The sequence below is a fragment of the Bombina bombina genome, chromosome 1 (assembly GCF_027579735.1).
Source record: "Bombina bombina isolate aBomBom1 chromosome 1, aBomBom1.pri, whole genome shotgun sequence".
Taxonomy (NCBI): domain Eukaryota; kingdom Metazoa; phylum Chordata; class Amphibia; order Anura; family Bombinatoridae; genus Bombina; species Bombina bombina.
The window spans coordinates 875,999,158-876,016,404 of NC_069499.1; the positions used below are offsets into that span (position 1 = coordinate 875,999,158).

The 17,247-nt window shown below is 35.6% G+C and overlaps 1 protein-coding gene across 1 annotated transcript in view; it reads left to right on the forward strand.

Annotated features, from left to right (window-relative positions):
* Positions 1 to 2,699: 2,699 nt before the first annotated feature.
* The window catches only part of TENT4B (terminal nucleotidyltransferase 4B), a 284,658-nt gene continuing 270,110 nt past the window's right edge, over positions 2,700 to 17,247 (forward strand). Inside the window, exon 1 of the mRNA XM_053715720.1 lies at positions 2,700 to 3,690. Coding sequence (XP_053571695.1) covers positions 3,209 to 3,690 — 482 coding nt within the window. The 5' untranslated portion in view covers positions 2,700 to 3,208. The remainder of the gene's footprint in view (positions 3,691 to 17,247) is intronic.

A 17,247-nucleotide genomic window follows, 5' to 3' on the forward strand; every position in this document is an offset into this window, starting at 1 on the left:
TCACTACAATCCCCCATTTCACATACCGATGCAGAAAGGGCCCCATCTGCATCGGCTATTTATGTGCATAACTTAGTTGGTGGGTGGGAGCTGCTTTTAATAGTTATACCCCTAGGCATTGATTCCCCAACCAATCGGATAATATCCTCCTTCTGTTACCCGGTGCGGCTGTTGCGGCGGGGGGGGGGCGGGTGTGCAAAATATACCGGCAACTTGTAAAAAAAACAAGATCGATGTAGATGCAGGGGCATCTCTGTTTTTTAGTAAGGGATCTGGGAGGGGGAGGGATGTAGATTATTTAGGGGGGCCAGCTACACTACAGAAAACAAATATTTTATAATAAAAAAGTAAACAAAACTATTTTGAGGAGCAAATTGGGTACTGGCAGACAGCTGCCAGTACCCAAGATGGCGGCAAATAGATAGAGGGGGAGGGTTAGAAAGATGTATGGGGGGATCAGGGATATTGTGGGGTAAGGGGGGATCCATCACTGAAGACTGTATGACAAAAAAAATAATTTTCTTTTTTTTTATTTCAGTACTGGCAGACTTTCTGCCAGTACTTAAGATGGCGGTGACAATTGTGAGGTGGGGAGGGAAGAGAGCTGTTTGAGGGGGGTCAGGGGGGATCAGGGGGTGGGATGTGTCAGGTGGGAGGCTGATCTCTACACTAAAGCTTAAAATTAACCCCACAAGCTACCTAATTAACCCCGTAACTGCTGGGCATATTACAAGTGTGGTGCGCAGCAGTATTTAACGGCCTTATTATTACCAAAAAGCAACACCAAAGCCATATATGTCTGCTATTTCTGAACAAAGGGGATCCCAGAGAAGCATTTACAACCATTTGTGCCATAATTGCACAAGCTGTTTGTAAATAATTTCAGTGAGAAACCTAAAATTGTGAAAAATGTAAGTTATTTTTTAATTTGATCGTATTTGGCGGTTAAATGGTGGCATGAAATATACCAAAATGGGCCTAGATCAATAATTTGGGTTGTCTACTACACTACACTAAAGCTAAAATGAAACCTAAAAGCTCCCTACAAGCTCCCTAATTAACCCCTTCACTGCTGGGCATAATACACGTGTGGTGTGCAGCGGCATTTAGCAGCCTTCTAATTACCAAAAAGCAACGCCAAATCCATATAGGTCTGCTATTTCTGAACAAAGGGGATCCCAGAGAAGTATTTACAACCATTTATGCCATAATTGCATAAGTTGTTTGTAAATAAATTCAGCGAGAAACCTAAAGTTTGTGAAAAAAATTGTGAAAAAGTCAACAATTTTTTTTATTTGATGACATTTGGCGGTGAAATGGTGGCATGAAATATACCAAAATGGGCCTAGACCAATACTTTGGGATGTCTACTAAAAAAAAATATAAACATGTGAAGGGATATTCAGGGATTCCTGACAGATATCAGGGTTCCAATGTAACTAGCGCTAATTTTGAAAAAAAGTGGTTTGTAAATAGCAAAGTGCTACTTGTACTTATTGCCCTATAACTTGCAAAAAAAGCAAAGAACATGTAAACATTGGGTATTTCTAAACTCAGGACAAAATTTAGAAACTATTTAGCATGGGTGTTTTTTGGTGGTTGTAGATGTGTAACAGATTTTGGGGGTAAAACTTAGAAAAAGTGTGTTTTTTTTCAATTTTTTCCTCATATTTTATATTTTTTTTATGGTCCGGTCATTAAGGGGTTAATTTTGTGGTATAATATATATTTTAGCAGACACATTTCAACACTGACCACTTTTAATGTTTCATTATGCCATTCTGTCATCTCTCACTGTGTTGTAATGACAGTGTTACACTGACACATTTTACTTTATAGAATTTACTGTTTGCCTTTTAAAATATTAGAGTACTGTATTAACTCTTATTGCCCAAGTGCACCCAGGGATACGTGACTGCCACAAACACTACAATAAATCAGTTCACAAACATATATTTTCAGTTTATTTCCGTTTACAATTAAACAGGTTTTCCTTGTCCTTTTTAGAAAAAAAGGATGTTTAAATAATTGCTCCTTGTTAGGGAGAGGAACTGAGTCTTATATATTTCGTTTACATTAGTGATAGCTAAAAGCTAGTACAGCATCACTGAATGAGTTTGTTACCAATAAAAAGACAACTTTTCATCAACTGAAGAATAACAATGATTCATTTCATCAGAAATATTTCGTCAGGTTAAAAGGTTAAATATGCTCAAGTAATTGTACAGTGGGATACAAAACTTGTAGACAAATGTATTTTAACCTCTCTGTCAAAGAAAAAAAAACAACATTTAGTTTTATTGTTGTTACAAGATGCCAACTTTTCCGCTTAAACTTACACTTTTGCATTTAAATATATATTACGCAAAACCGAGATTTTTTTTTACTATTATTTTTGTTTAATATTACATAAAAACATTTACAGAGTTCTGCAAATCTGCTTCACACATCATGCCCATAAAAATGTTCTAGCGTTTTATACAATCCGGTCCAATGAAATGACTCACTCTGACAATAATCCGCTAGCAGCGTCCTCTGATTGACACATCTGACTGTCCATCATTCTCCGTCCCGCCCAATACCTTTTGGAAACTTGATGACGCAGATGACGTCAGACCACTGCTCTCCTGCCATATCCGCCCACCTTGAGGGCGGAGTCTGAACGGAGGTTGGCGCATGCGCAGTGAAGCGGAGGAGGAGCCGCCATTGCTGTGGCCGGTGTGACAGGGGACGGACTTCAGGGCGGACATGGGACCCCCACATTCAGGCGTGCCGTAGCTTCTAAGGTCGGGAAGAGTTTAACACGAGAGCTCGCGGCTGGGGCCTAACTCCCTTATTTGTCGTTTTTTTTTTAAATTACAGAGAGAGAATAGATAAGGGAGGAGAAGAAGGCAGAGAGAACTGTTAGGCGGGGGATAGTGGAGTTTTCTAGTGCTTACTATAGGAGGGGGTACTGAGAGCTGTTCTGGCTAGCACTGTATAGCAAGGAGGAGTCAGTTTTTTACGATTTTTTGGGGGCTTAGTGGTTTTGTGAACTGTGTAGGCCCAGATTGGGCTGTAAAACCATAAGGGAGGATTGGGTGCCATTCTACTGAGTGTAGTCAAAAATAATTTGAATAGTGGAAACTAGTGGGTCACAGAGCTGCTAAGAGCAGCCAAGGGGGTCACCCCCAAGGGGTGTGTTATTGGGGGGCCCAGGCTCCATTTGATGGATCCAAGGATCGCCTGGTTACAGCCAGAGCAACTCGGTCCCTCCAACAGTTTGTGGATGCAGATCTGGGAGACTACTCAAGGCCTGAGGAACCTTTACTTCAACCACAACAGCCCCGCCTCCCCTGCACACAGCGGATCTTCCACCAGCTCCTCGGGGTGCGAGGCCAACATGCACAGGGATAGTGGGCCAATTCAAGCCTCGTCAGTCTCCACTATGCAACCATTGGCGGAGCAGGGGGACTTTCTACCTCTGGAGACCACCATTAACAATAACAACCAGCTAATGAGCCACAGTCCTGGTGGGTGGAGAAAAGGACATGACCACATCAATAGGAATAAGCGAAAACGTGACAATAAGGCTAGTACGTTCGGACTCAACTATAGTCTATTACATGGCCCCTCTGGTAGCAATCTCGGTGGGAGTTCATACAATGGGACACCTTGGAAAACCAGGAACTACAGCGATGAGGTCATTGGGTGAGTAACAACAGGTTGTATTACCAACATTACCATTTTTTTCTTAAGTTTTGTAACAGGAGTGTCCAGCATTGGTCCACTAGTGCTACAAACATGCCTACAGTTAAGAATCTTACTGCTTTAGTCCAGGGATGTCAGTTTTGTTCAGTTATTTGGTTGTTAAGCAAAGAGCCTTTAATTGCCAGCTATCGTGTATGGGGACCTCTTTGACCACAGTTGAGGACCTCCATGATTGACATTAACAATGTCCATGGTAGTGGGCCATTTTGACGTTTTATAGGGTACCACTTCATCTTCATACAGATTGTAACAATAGTGCTATATAATCTGATAATAATTTACTTGATCTAGCCTACAGCAGGTGTTGACAGCTTTCAATGAAATTTAGTAGCCATACAGAAAATTGAATATTTAGGGTCCAGTAAAGAAGAATGTATGTAAAAATGACGTGCATGGACATTTTACTTAACCCAGTACTAGTTAAAAATTTCAGTAGGTAATAAAGTATTTTACCCCCTGTGTTGAAAACTATGGCATATTTTTCTTTTTTTTCTTTTTGAACTGGTAATTTATTTTCTTTTGTAAACCATAGCACTGTATTTTACATGCCACACAAAGGATTAAACAGATAAAAAAAACAAAATCTGAAACTATTAAGAGTCAAAAGTATAATATTATGATCCTAACTCCTGGGTTGATCTACTGTATTTGTAATTACGATACATACTACATGGCTATATATTGTGATTTTTTTTGTCAGTGTGTGTATGTTAGTAAAGTTATTGTATTTTGCTCTTTAGAATAAGTTTTCACTTTGCTGATCACATGATTTGCATTACAAGCGTCTTTTTTTTTTAGTCAAGGTTTTTAGCATTTCTATTTACTGTTTTGTATACTTATTTTCTTATGCCCTTGAATTAATGCAAGAATAATTGAGTTTGGATAAAATCAGTAACGGGCTGAAAATATGAACTTTGTGTTATGTTGCCACTTTTACAAAACCTGGCAACATTCTTGAAATGTATAAATCCCGGAGGAGGGAAGTAACATTTATGTGAGTAGTCGGAGACCATTACAATTGGCCATTTTATGGAGTTTTCTTCTGCTTACCTCAAGCAGTTTGGATTATAAATATTATAAGACCACGTTGTATTTTTAATTTATTTGAATAAAGTAGACCTGAAGCCTTCAGTGTTTAATGTAGACATGTGAATGCAATTGTTTTATATTCTATTACTGTTTTTATAATTTTTGTTGCTTGTGTTGCTCATCATATATTTCTGTGTTTTCTGCTTATCCTTCATATTTGTTATTTTTTTTTTGTACTTGTCTTAAAGGGACATTATACACTCATTTTTTCTTTGCATAAATGTTTTGTAGATAATCTATTTATATAGCCCATAAAGTTTTTTTTTTTTTAAATTAATGTATAGTTTTGCTTATTTTTAAATAACATTGCTCTGATTTTCAGACTCCTAACCAAGCCCCAAAGTTTTATGTGAATACGCTCGACTACCTACTCCAGCTTGCTCCTGTTTGTGTAAAGGGTCTTTTCATATGCAAAAGAAGGGGGAGGGGGGAGTGTCTTATTTGTCACTTGCAGTGGGCTTTCCAGCTACCTTTTCAACAGAGCCAAACTGACAGCTTCTAAGTAAGTTTTAAACAGTTTTATACTGGATTTTTATATCAGTATCTGTGCATATTATTCTTTATAGTAGTGTCTATTACATGCAGTTATATGAAAATGAGTGTATACTGTCCCTTTAAGCGATAGCTTAGGTAGCATGTACAGCGCGTGGTTTGTTAGACTTTTCCATTCTTTAAGCTTTGTGTAGATTTTATTTTATAAAAATGTTGATGTCCCCTTTTTATGTTGTGTGTTTTTTTTTTTATTTTTTTTATTTTAATCTAAACTGGTTAAACATTTTTTTTTTTTTAAATCCAAAACAACTGCATCAAATGTTACTGTGCTCTTCCTTTTATAACATCCACATCACACACTGCCAAGTGTGTTTTGCAAAGGGTGCAAGTTTCCCTGTTCCCCAGAATCCTTGCTCAGCCTTCCTAACCTAAAGCTTCTGTGGAACTTTCCAGGTGTCAGTGTTTTGTAGCTGGTGGTTATGATTAAAATATGGCTTTGATTAGCAAAGGTAACATTGGTTAATATACTAATTTTGAGAGATTTTATAGTTAGCCCTTCTACTGGGGGTATACATGTATAACTCTACTAATATCACATATGGTGATATTGTTAGACTAAACTATAAAGCTGGTGAATATAATACATGACAAAATAATTGTCGGAAATATGTAACCATTTTGCTTGTCATAGGTGTTATCTGAAAACCATAGCCCATATCAGATTCTCTGTTGACAGAATGTTCTTCTTCTGAAGAATGTATCCTAGGTTATGCCTCTTCAAAAGTTTTGCCCAGTTTTATGATGTCTCATGCAGTTCCAAAATACTGGAGGTATTTTTCGCTTTAATTTGAAGATACAATGGTTACATTAATTTTATTAAACAATATTTCTTTCTGGTTCAAAGGGTCACAATTACTTTAAAATTGTGAAATACCCCTTTTATTTAATTTTGATTGTAAAAAAAAAAAAGATACGTTTGCCAGGTTTACATTTTTAAGAGATTTCATTTTTATGTAACTTATTAAACTGTTAATATAATCTCATTACCTAGTTGCAAGCTACACCGATTGTCGAAATTGGACATTTTTTTTTTTTTTTAAAAGGAACAAAGTTTTTATTGAGGTTAATATGCAATTGCAGGCAATGAAGAAAAATGTGCAGATCTACATAGGCAATTTTAGAATAAAAGCTAGCACATATTTACGAGTTCACAAAATTTAAACAAAGAATTACAGATATTGAGAAAGTGTAAACTTCATCCAAAGTATTTATAGAACAGCTCCTCTCATTATTTACAGGAAGAAAGAAATTAAATTTAAATGAAAAGTTACGCGTTTCCAGTAGAAGGAGGAAGCAATATCAGCTCATTTCACGTATATAAATAAGTTTAACTTATTGCCATAGGGTGCATTTCTTGTGTAACATATAACACACAATTAATATCACAGTGCACATTTAACCATAAACTCAAGTTGTGACCTCCTAACTATAGGTGAAGTCACTCTTGGACCTCAACGATCAGTAGGTAACAACTATAAGGAGGATCTTTATTATATTAGCGTAATTTTTTATTTATACATCCCAGTGAGCTATCAGCGGTAGTTGTACATGTCTGAATATGAGCAATATATATACTGTAAAGTTTGTTAAGTATTTTTTTGTAGGATGATATCTTACAATTCTGGAATATATTTTCTAGTGGGTATAAGGCTATAAGAGTTTTTTGGTTTATACATAAGCTATAATTAAATCTGTATCTTCACCTAGAAGAGGTGTCTGGTATCTATGTGTCCCCCCCCCCCCCCCCCCAAAGGCAGAACTTTTTTTTTTTCACTTTCTGCAATGAGATTTTTTTATTTTTTTTTTGTGAAAAATGTTTTGCAGGTAATTTTGAAATGAAATTCAATTTATATTACTATCCATCTAGGTGTAAATGTTTTAATACCTCAATGTGTTAGGATAAGGTATAGTTAGATAACAGTGCATAATATCCACATAGCTCTATTTTGAAATGGTATGCTTAATCCCTATCATATATAGTAGCAAAACTATCAAATTGCCATTGAAGCTCTTCTAACTATCTTTATAGCTAAGGGAGTATCTGTCTATAGTATTAATAGGCAGACTAAATTGTCAGTATATGGCCGGGTTATAATGCAATATATTTAATAATTATTCTTTAAAACAAACCCCCCAATAAAATGCATATACGGAACAATTAAAATCAATATTAATTCCTAAATTATTTATATTGGTTAAAGTTATAAACACATTGAATTATATTTTATAGAAAACCAGATTATGAAACAATTGATCCACACTTATGCTGTTATAATATTCTATACAAAGATCATAAAAATATACCTTTACAAATTACCTTATTCACAATAATCTTCCAAATCAGAGTTGCATTAAAAAATCACAATGAAATACCAAGGTATGGTTTGTTAATCTTCCAGACCAATATAATTAAGCTACTTAACCCACAGATGATTCTATATAACTCTAATTAAAACACCAGAAGCTATATATATATTATTAAAGGGACATTATACACTCCTTTTTTCTTTGCATAAATGTTTTGTAGATGATCTATTTATATAGCCCATAAAGTTTTTTAAAAAAAAATAAATGTATAGTTTTGCTTATTTTTAAATAACATTGCTCTGATTTTCAGACTCCTAACCAAGCCCCAAAGTTTTATGTGAATATCGTCAGCTACCTTCTCCAGCTTGCTTCTGTTTGTGTAAAGGGTCTTTTCATATGCAAAAGAAGGGGGGAGTGTCTTATTTGCCACTTGCAGTGGGCTTTCCAGCTACCTTTTCAACAGAGCCAAACTGACAGCTTCTAAGTACTTTTTAAACAGTTTTATACTGGATTTTTATATCGGTATCTGTGCATCTTATTCTTTATAGTAGTCTATTACATGCAGTTATATGAAAATGAGTGTATACTGTCCCTTTAATGCAAACAGCCAGCTTAAATGCCAATTTATCTGAGATGAAATAAATTCTTATTTCTCTACAATAAGGTAAATCCTAAAATATATCTTTATAGCTGCAAATATGAATTGCTTAACAGTTTCTTATACTTTACCCAAATAAACAAATTAATATTTCAGCTTCCAGAACTTCTTGTTTCACCTCATATGAATAACGGTATTGTAATATGGATAATAAAAGGTAGTCCAGTTTTGCTTATAGTGACTGTGTTTCAAGGCAGCAAAGTTATCAGTCAAAAATTTAGCAAGCAGCCAGCCAACCCTCCTCTATCCTCTTGCATGAGGTTATATCACGTTATAATCCCCACCCCTTTTTATTCTAATCATCAGTGAACCTTTTTGGTTACGCCCCACGGTGCTTGTCTTTGGATTGGCCCTTCGAGCTGAAACATTTGATTGGCCTACTGGGAACATATGTTTTAAACAGTCAATTCGTTTGGCTGTCACACCAGTTTTAATCCCCTAGGGGGCAGCAGACAGTTTCATTCAAATATTGCTGCAGTTCAATTATCTAACCTATAAAATGTTTATTTTATTTAGTATAATTTTCAGTATTAATAAACTTTGTGATGAGCATATATATCCCATTTAATATAATTGAAAATGTACTATTTGAGATCACACACTGGTATTATCAATTCTATGTTAAAATAGAAAATATTTATATAGACTTCCTATATATTCTACTTATAATATTTCAAGAGATGTATTTAAAGTTATATAAATATTTAGTGTATAACCATATGATATGACTTAAGTCACCCCTTGCAGGCAATCCTGTATCAGCATCTATTAGCCCCATCTGGAAGATAAAAAAACAAAAATATGTTACATATTTTAAAATGGGATTATTACAATTGTTATTTAATCTATCATAAATCTGAGTTGCATTTCCCCAGATCCATATATATAGATATTTATACAGTCTGAGGTATATATTACTTGAAATTTAAACACAAGTTGTAATTCAAAAAATGAATTTACAAGTTATTATGCTAAATGTGTCTCTGCTTAGCTAATCTTCATCTAGACGTAACGTCTAGAATTTGTGGATTCAACACAGCAGGGGTGATCAACTCTTGCATACACTTAAGCCATGTCTTTTTATTTGCAGGGGGTCTGATAAGTTTATTACCCATCTTGGGCAGGAAATCAACTTTAAACAGAGCAGCCACATGGTGAACATCTCTTTGAAATAAGTGCCTGATCTTTGAAATGACTGCCTGAACTAATGAGACCAAATGTTTTCCCTTTGTTCTTATTTGGATGTATTTGAGCAGTGAGGGGGTCAGTGGCAATCTGATAAGAACTTTAGCTTCACACCTTAGGCAGGAAATCTTTGAAAGCAATCCTTTGTTCTCAGATGTTCTGTTAATCAGGAAAAAGTGGGGTTGGTCTGTTATGGCTATAGCCCACACAATTCATGTTAAATTTTATATTAACCAAAATGAAACATCAAATCCATGTGGTACATCTGTAGACCACTTCATGTTATTCACAGATACTCTGACATAATAATGTAAGCAACCATACTAACCAGGAATAGAGAGCATCTGACCTAATAGTCTCACATTTATGCTGAGAAATAAGTGAGTTATTCCGCTTATATAAACATTCTAAGAAAGACGTTGAAATATCAACTAAAAAAACTGTAAGAAAATACAGGCATTAAAAACTTATTATATTGTGTCCACAGTTAGTAAATAAAACTAAAGTATATGTGGTGCATAACTATAAACTGAGCTTATAGTCCCATATATATCTGGAGCTCTCACATTCTAGGCCCCAGTATCTCAATAAATAATTGCTATAGAATAATATCAGAAAGAGGAGCTAGTGATGTCACTACTGAGTGAGAAATACCATCCTACCCCTCATCAATAGTCCAGAACACTTGTCCCAAAAAGGTTACAGAGGATTTTGTTAAGGCTCTTGTGTCGGTCTCCCCAGCCTCTCTAAAATAGAGCTCTAGCAGCAGGGATGATGCGCCACATCATGTCGCTCCAATGAAGCGCTAAGCGATCCCCTCCATGATGACCAATCAGGCAGATATTTAATGACCTATGATCGGGTAGCTAGGGCCCTTCACTCCCGATCTCGCCATGTTAGACTGACCTGTTGGATTATCTTGCGGATGGCCATGGACATCTATCGACTTTTCAGTAATAGTAGTTAGAATGGTCCTTGACCTGCACCCTTGGTTTGGCCACATTCCATGAGGCCAAGTTGTTCCATATTCACTCTTGTGTAAGTTGTGAAGCGAGCGCCAAAAAGGCTAAGGTAGGTGAGTGATAAAACTAAAGAAATCCTAAACTTCTGAATCACAGTAAAATATACAATTTAATACAATTCAATCTAATATGGTAAAATTCATGGATCCATGTTTCACAGATATAGACTTCAATAATAAAATCACAGTAATAAAATCACAGTAATAAAAAATCACAATAGTAAAAGTCACATACTAAAGTCCATAAATACAAGCAGTATCTGAATAAAAATCAACTGTGTCTATATGGTGGTAAATCCCCCCCCAAAAAGGATAGATCTAGAAGGTGGTTAATGTGTATTCCAAAAATAGTCCTAATTCAAAAGCAGTCTCAGTTCAATATAATAAAAGTTGTATCCTTTGTGTTCAGATATTAAAAAGAGAGTAGTCCAAGATTAGAGATAAAATCCAAATTGGTGATTAGGGGTGAAAAAATATAAAAATGAAAGTTGCTGATATGTGGTGAAAAATATAAAAACAATATAAAAATAAAAAAAATATAAAAATAAAAAATTTAAGAAGTAAAAACTAGTGAGAAAAAAATCCTGAATGTGACTGATCACAATAAAAACATCATCAAAAATGTGGAAAATGTGATAACATAAAAACATCATAAAAAATGTGACAAATATAAAAAAATGACAAAATGTTATCAAATTTGTGAAGAAAGTTACAGGTGTTGGAAGAATGGTGTAGTGAACTTCTTATGTCTTCAAAAATCCATATATATCACCAATGGATATACAAATTCTCCTAAAATGACCTATTGGAGAAAAACAATACTGCAGAATATATAAACCATTAGATTCAGATAAAGGTAATTAGCTTACTTGTAGTTATGTCAACGTGTTTCGGCCTAAAACTAGGCCTTTATCAAGACTCGTATTAGATTGAATTGTATTAAATTCTATATTTTACTGTGATTCATAAGTTTAGGAATTTCTTTAGTTTTATCACTCACCTACCTTAGCCTTTTTGGCGCTCGCTTCACAACTTACACTATTGTTAACTTTGAGGTTTACTTGGGAACCTATTGAGGGGAGCTAGAGGTACTCATATTTGCGCAGGGTCCACTCATTACAAATACCATATTCACTCTTGCACTTGATAGCTTGCCCCTGTTCTTCCATGGGTATCGGCCATCTGGGGGTATTTGCAGATGGTCAAGATTAGAGCTGCAACAACTAATCGTCATAATCGATAATAATCGATTATGAAAATAGTTGTCAACAAATATCATAATCGATTAGTTGGTCTGTGCACAACACTAGCTGCTTCACTCCAATGAAATCCTGCACATGGTATTGTGTTTTATGTTTATGTCCTTAGCCTAAACGATGTCTACAGACGTATACTTTTCACTTTTTCAGGACAGTATAAGTTTACAACTACCCCTGGCTTATGTGCAACCCAGATATAAAATAGTCATCATTTGAATTGTTTATATTAAATCAGGTGATTTGGAACTATGCTTTTCACCTAGCCCCTAGATTAATGGGAGTTATTTAAATTGATGTGCACTATTATCTGTTTGCACAATTATTAGCGTATTGCTTGCTATGGCTGATTATATGTACTGTATAAATAAATGTGTAAGACTTTGTCCTGTTATTGATATATAGTCCTTAGCGCTTTTGATTTGTTTTTTTAATGTTTTTTTATATTTGTAATTGTTATAATATGTATCAGATTCAACCTTTATAAATATATGTGTTATTTTTAGAGTGGACTATATGGTTACCATTGCATATAGATATTCAAGATATTTTATATGTTAGAATGAAGTCAAGGGTTTCTTTGAGAGGCCCCTTGCCAAGGTGGAAAACACTTTGCATTGATAAATATCCCACTTTGGTGAAATTGGCAAAACCCTACTTATGCATCTCAAGCACCTCAACACCATATGAGTGCCTCTTCTCTGCTGCAGGAAATATGCTGCAAACAGAGAACCAGCCTTAGCCAGAAGCATGTGGACATGTTGAGATTTTTTCATTTCAATGCAAAGTTTCTGAAAGAGTGAATAACAGAATGTTATTAACCGTGATAGTCTAACTCTTTCTAGTTTCTACCTCTTTTCAAACAGTTTTTGGTTTGGTTTTGTTTAATTATAAAACTGTGCCCTGCTGCTTAAAAATTGGACAAACAGTTGTCTTAACGTAAAGTTTTAGTCTGAAGATTATATTTGTAACACTCAGTATGTGGATTTTATTTAAAAATTAGGCAAAAATTGATTCCTTTTTTTTTTTTTATCCGATTAATCGACCGATTAATCGATTATGAAAATAATTGTTAGTTGCAGCCCTAGTCAAGATGCTGTGTCTCCTCAGATTTAGTGCTCCGTATTAAGCAGTCAATGAGTCAGTTTCGGATCATTGCCTCTTTAAAATCTATAAAGAGGGTTTGTAGCGCATCGGCGATATCCTCCATGGTGGAGTTGGAATGACCTGGCTATCCCACATTAATATTCATATTATTGTGGCAGAATTACTAGTATTTAGTATTTTTAATTTTCTATTGCTTCCTCTTCTGTAGTGATCACAGGATAGGAAAGGTATGTGGGAGTTTGGGTTTGTACTTTGCCATCTGTCAGAGCTCAGCTTGGGATTTTGCAAAATCCAGTAAACAAGCACTTTAGAGATTTGACAAAACATAGAGTACAGTATGTATAGTTGTATGTTGTTTTTATGAGAAAGGAACAGTCTTTTCCTTTGTACTCATGCTTCAGCTATATTGCCTAGATCCTCATGCCTTCCAAATCTGAAATGTGTAAAGTTTTTTGTTTTTTTTTTTGTTTGTTGCACTCTATATAAACCGGTAATTCTGGTTGATTTAATTTTTTCTAATGCATCTATTTTATAAGCAGCAACGGAAGTTTTTAATGGTAAATTATTATGTTGGAGTCTTAGAAAGACAGCTAGCTCATTTAGAGTACTATTTGTTGATTTCCATATTTCTCTAAAACAGGGATTGACAAATTTTTATATGAAATTTAGGAACCAGCAAATTTATCTAAAATTGTGACAATACCTTGTCACCACTTAAGGAGGCGCAATATGCACAAATATCGGTACACTTAATAGTGACTTAGTAATGGATTTCAAGCACCTGCACACAGATTTTTATAAGCCATGAATGTGGTTTGTATGCAGATATTTGCAGAAAACTAATAGCCAGAAGTAAAATTTTAGTAGTTATTGCTTTTTGACTATATTTTTGGTATATTAGTTGTAGCTCCTTACCGATCCTTCTTCCACCCCTTTCAATTTCCAAGTTCTGTGAAGTAGAGAGCGATCCCACCTGATTTCTACGTAGGCATTCAAGCCCTCTTCTGAGATTAGTGCGCATGCGCAATTCACTTCTATATGCTCCGTCACAGAGTGAGGTATCAGAAGAAAAATTAAGAGCATGTGCGATGGATCAAAGGGGCATTTTGTGTGGGGAGTTGGCCGCCTAAAGACCAGAAAATCAATTGGGCAGATGAGGAACGTCACTCGAAGAAAAAATGAGTATATTGACTCCGGGAGGAGAAGGGGTATGTGAAAATTAGATTGATTATCTGTAATAAAACTTTTATTTTAAAATATAAAAAAAAATCATTAATGAAAGTGGGGTTTTATTTTAATACTATTTACATGGATATGTTCCATACCCATCGAGTTTACCATCACTTTTAAATGTTCTTTTTTTTTTTCTACAAGCTATAATTTGTATGATACTTTGTATCTGGGACGTGAAAACACAGATTATTTTTCTTCTTGTTGCAAGGATTAAACAAATTGTCAAATGCTTATTTTTAATTATGAAGTTGTCACCTTTCCTCATATATGCAAAAAGTCCTGGTTTCCAAACCTTCCATTACCTAGATAGTAATGTTGGAGTGCATATTTGCAATGTTCAGCCCGTGACATCACTGCTGATGTCATCTACTTTCACAGCGCTTGGCACTGCAGTGTCTTACCCTGGAACAGAATGGCCAGCGCTTGAATGTAGGACCTTCCAAGACACAGGAGCTCTAAGTATATTGCTGCAGTGTTTACATCTCTGTAGAGTATCAAGCATTGGTTAATCTAATATCATCCAAGCTGATTTTCACATGTGATAAATGTTTAAGATCTGGTAGCAAAATCAAGGAAATCCCATTATGGGTTCTCTTGTGCATTCGTAATACACGGTGACAATGTGCAATCGTTAGGCACCACATATAAAAATTATTTAAATATTTAAACTACATTTGGTCATGCAATTTTATGGTCAAGATATATTATCATTGCTATTCTCCTATATTTATGCCTAAAAATGTGCTCATGAATAAATGCCCCTATAATTAAAAAAATGTACCAAGTTCAACTGTAAAAATTTTCTTTGTTCCAGTTCTAGGCACACAGGTGAGCCAAAAAAAGGGTTACATTAGATTGTTGTATTTCCTGTAGTAGTTCTCTTTAATGCGACCTGTTATAAATTTGTCATTTTAATATATATCACCTGTGGAGAACAGCTTTATAAATTAATTCTATACCAGTTATAGAAGCAATTTTAGAAAAAAAAATGTGCTCAACAAGGTGCTAAACTAATATAACAAAGCACAATAACTATGTATATTGGAGCGGAAAAAATATATAAAAGGGCACAAAACTTAATAAATATTAGGGTGCAAAAATAATATAAAAAAAGAGCAAAAATAGAATTGCAAAATAATGTAAAAAGATCTATTTTCTTCCATGTATAAATATTGCTATCGATTCATCAACCACTTACTATCACTTTCCTCTTGCACTAGGACCAGCTGGATGGCAAAAACAGTGCTAGTAGTACCTCAAAAATACTTGGAATAAAAAAAATAACTGACCATGCTAAATGAGTTGAAAAGAAGGGTTCAATTCCGGTTTTACTAGCAGATGGATACAGTGAGCATCATGTTGCTTCCATCCTTAATATTTCAAAGATGGTGGTTCATAAGAATAAGGTCAAGCAGCAGACATTGGGGACAACAAAGCTACAGACCGGTAAAGCGCAAAAAAAACGACTCCCCACTGCCCAGGATGACCGCCAACTTATTTGATTTCACTCAACAACCATAGGATGCCATCAATTTACTTGCAAAACAAATGTAAAATGGCAGCTGGGTTGAAGTGCAAAACAGGCTCCTAGGGGGCAGGGCTGAAGTCGTGCAAAGCTAGAAAAAATCCTTTCATCAATGAGAAGCAAAGAGCCAGGCTGAGGTTTGCAAAGTACCATAAGGATTGGACTGTAGAGTACTGAAGTAAGGTCACCTTCTCTGATGTGACCAATTTTCAGCCAAACTCCTGGTCATCTAATGGTTGATGGAAACCTAAAGAGGCCTACAAGCCAGTGTCTCACACCAACTGTGGTGGTTCCGAGGGTGCTTCAGCAAGGCTAGAATTGGGCAGATTTATCTTTGAGGAGGATGCATGAATCAACCACGTACAAGGTACAAACTTGCTTCCTTCTGCTCTGATAATGTTCCCCAAATCTGAGGATTGTTTTTTTCCCAGCAGGAAAATGTTCCATGCCAGGTCAATCGGGGTGTGCAGAGGATCACCATATCAAAACCCTGTCATGGCCAGCCCAAACTCCAGACCTGACCCCCATTAAAAACTTCTGGAATGTGTTCAAGAGGAAGATGGGTTGTCAAGCCATCAAACAAAGCCGAGCTTCTTGAATTTTTGCGCCAGTAGTGGCATAAAGTTACCCAACAGCAATATGGAAGACTAGTGGAGAGCATTCCAAGACGCATGAAAGCTGTGATTGAAAAATCATGGTTGTTCCTCCAAATATTGATTTCTGAACCTTGCTCAGTTTAAAACATTAGTATTGTGTTTTTTTTTTTTTTTTTATAAAAATTAATATGAACTTTTCTTTGCATTCGAGGTCTGAAAGCATTTCATATTTGTTACTTTGACCAGTTGTCATTTGCTGCAAATAAAGGCTATAAATAGCCATTTCTTTCCTAAGATATGGTGAGTCCACTGAGTAATTACTGTTGGGAATATCACTCCTGGCCAGCAGGAGGAGGCAAAGAGCACCACAGGTAAACTGCTAAGTATCACTCCCTTACCCTCAACCCCTAGTCATTCTCTTTGCCGTCGGTGCATGGAGGAGGTGAAATTTAGGTGTCTGAAGAAAAATGTTGATTTAATCTACAAGCAAGTTTTTGGGGTATAGCCGTATTCCACATCATTCCTTGCAGTCGGGTAGTGGGGGTTTTAAAGCAGTTAGGAACTTGTAAAGAGGTACTTACTGCAATTTCCTAACAATTGTTGCCCTAGTTTAGAAAGCCAGAGTTGGCTACTCTGTTCTTTCTTTTTCAAAGGTCTCTGAAGAACTGTGTCTTCTCATACCTTGTAACTGTCTACATGCCGCACAGCGGAGTAGGTAAGTGCTTTTTCCAGTTGGGGAGACCATGCACTTAACAAATTAAGACACTGCTTTTTTTATTTGGACATAGTTAATCCTTTTGACACTGCTTTTTTTTATTTGGACATAGTTAATCCTTTTGTATGGGTTACACTGGGGCATGAAGCAGGCACTGTAGGATGTATGAGACTAACATTTAAACTCTCTTTTAAAATGTTTTTATTAGGCTTTATTTTCTGACACATATTTGATAAAACAATACAAATTTAAA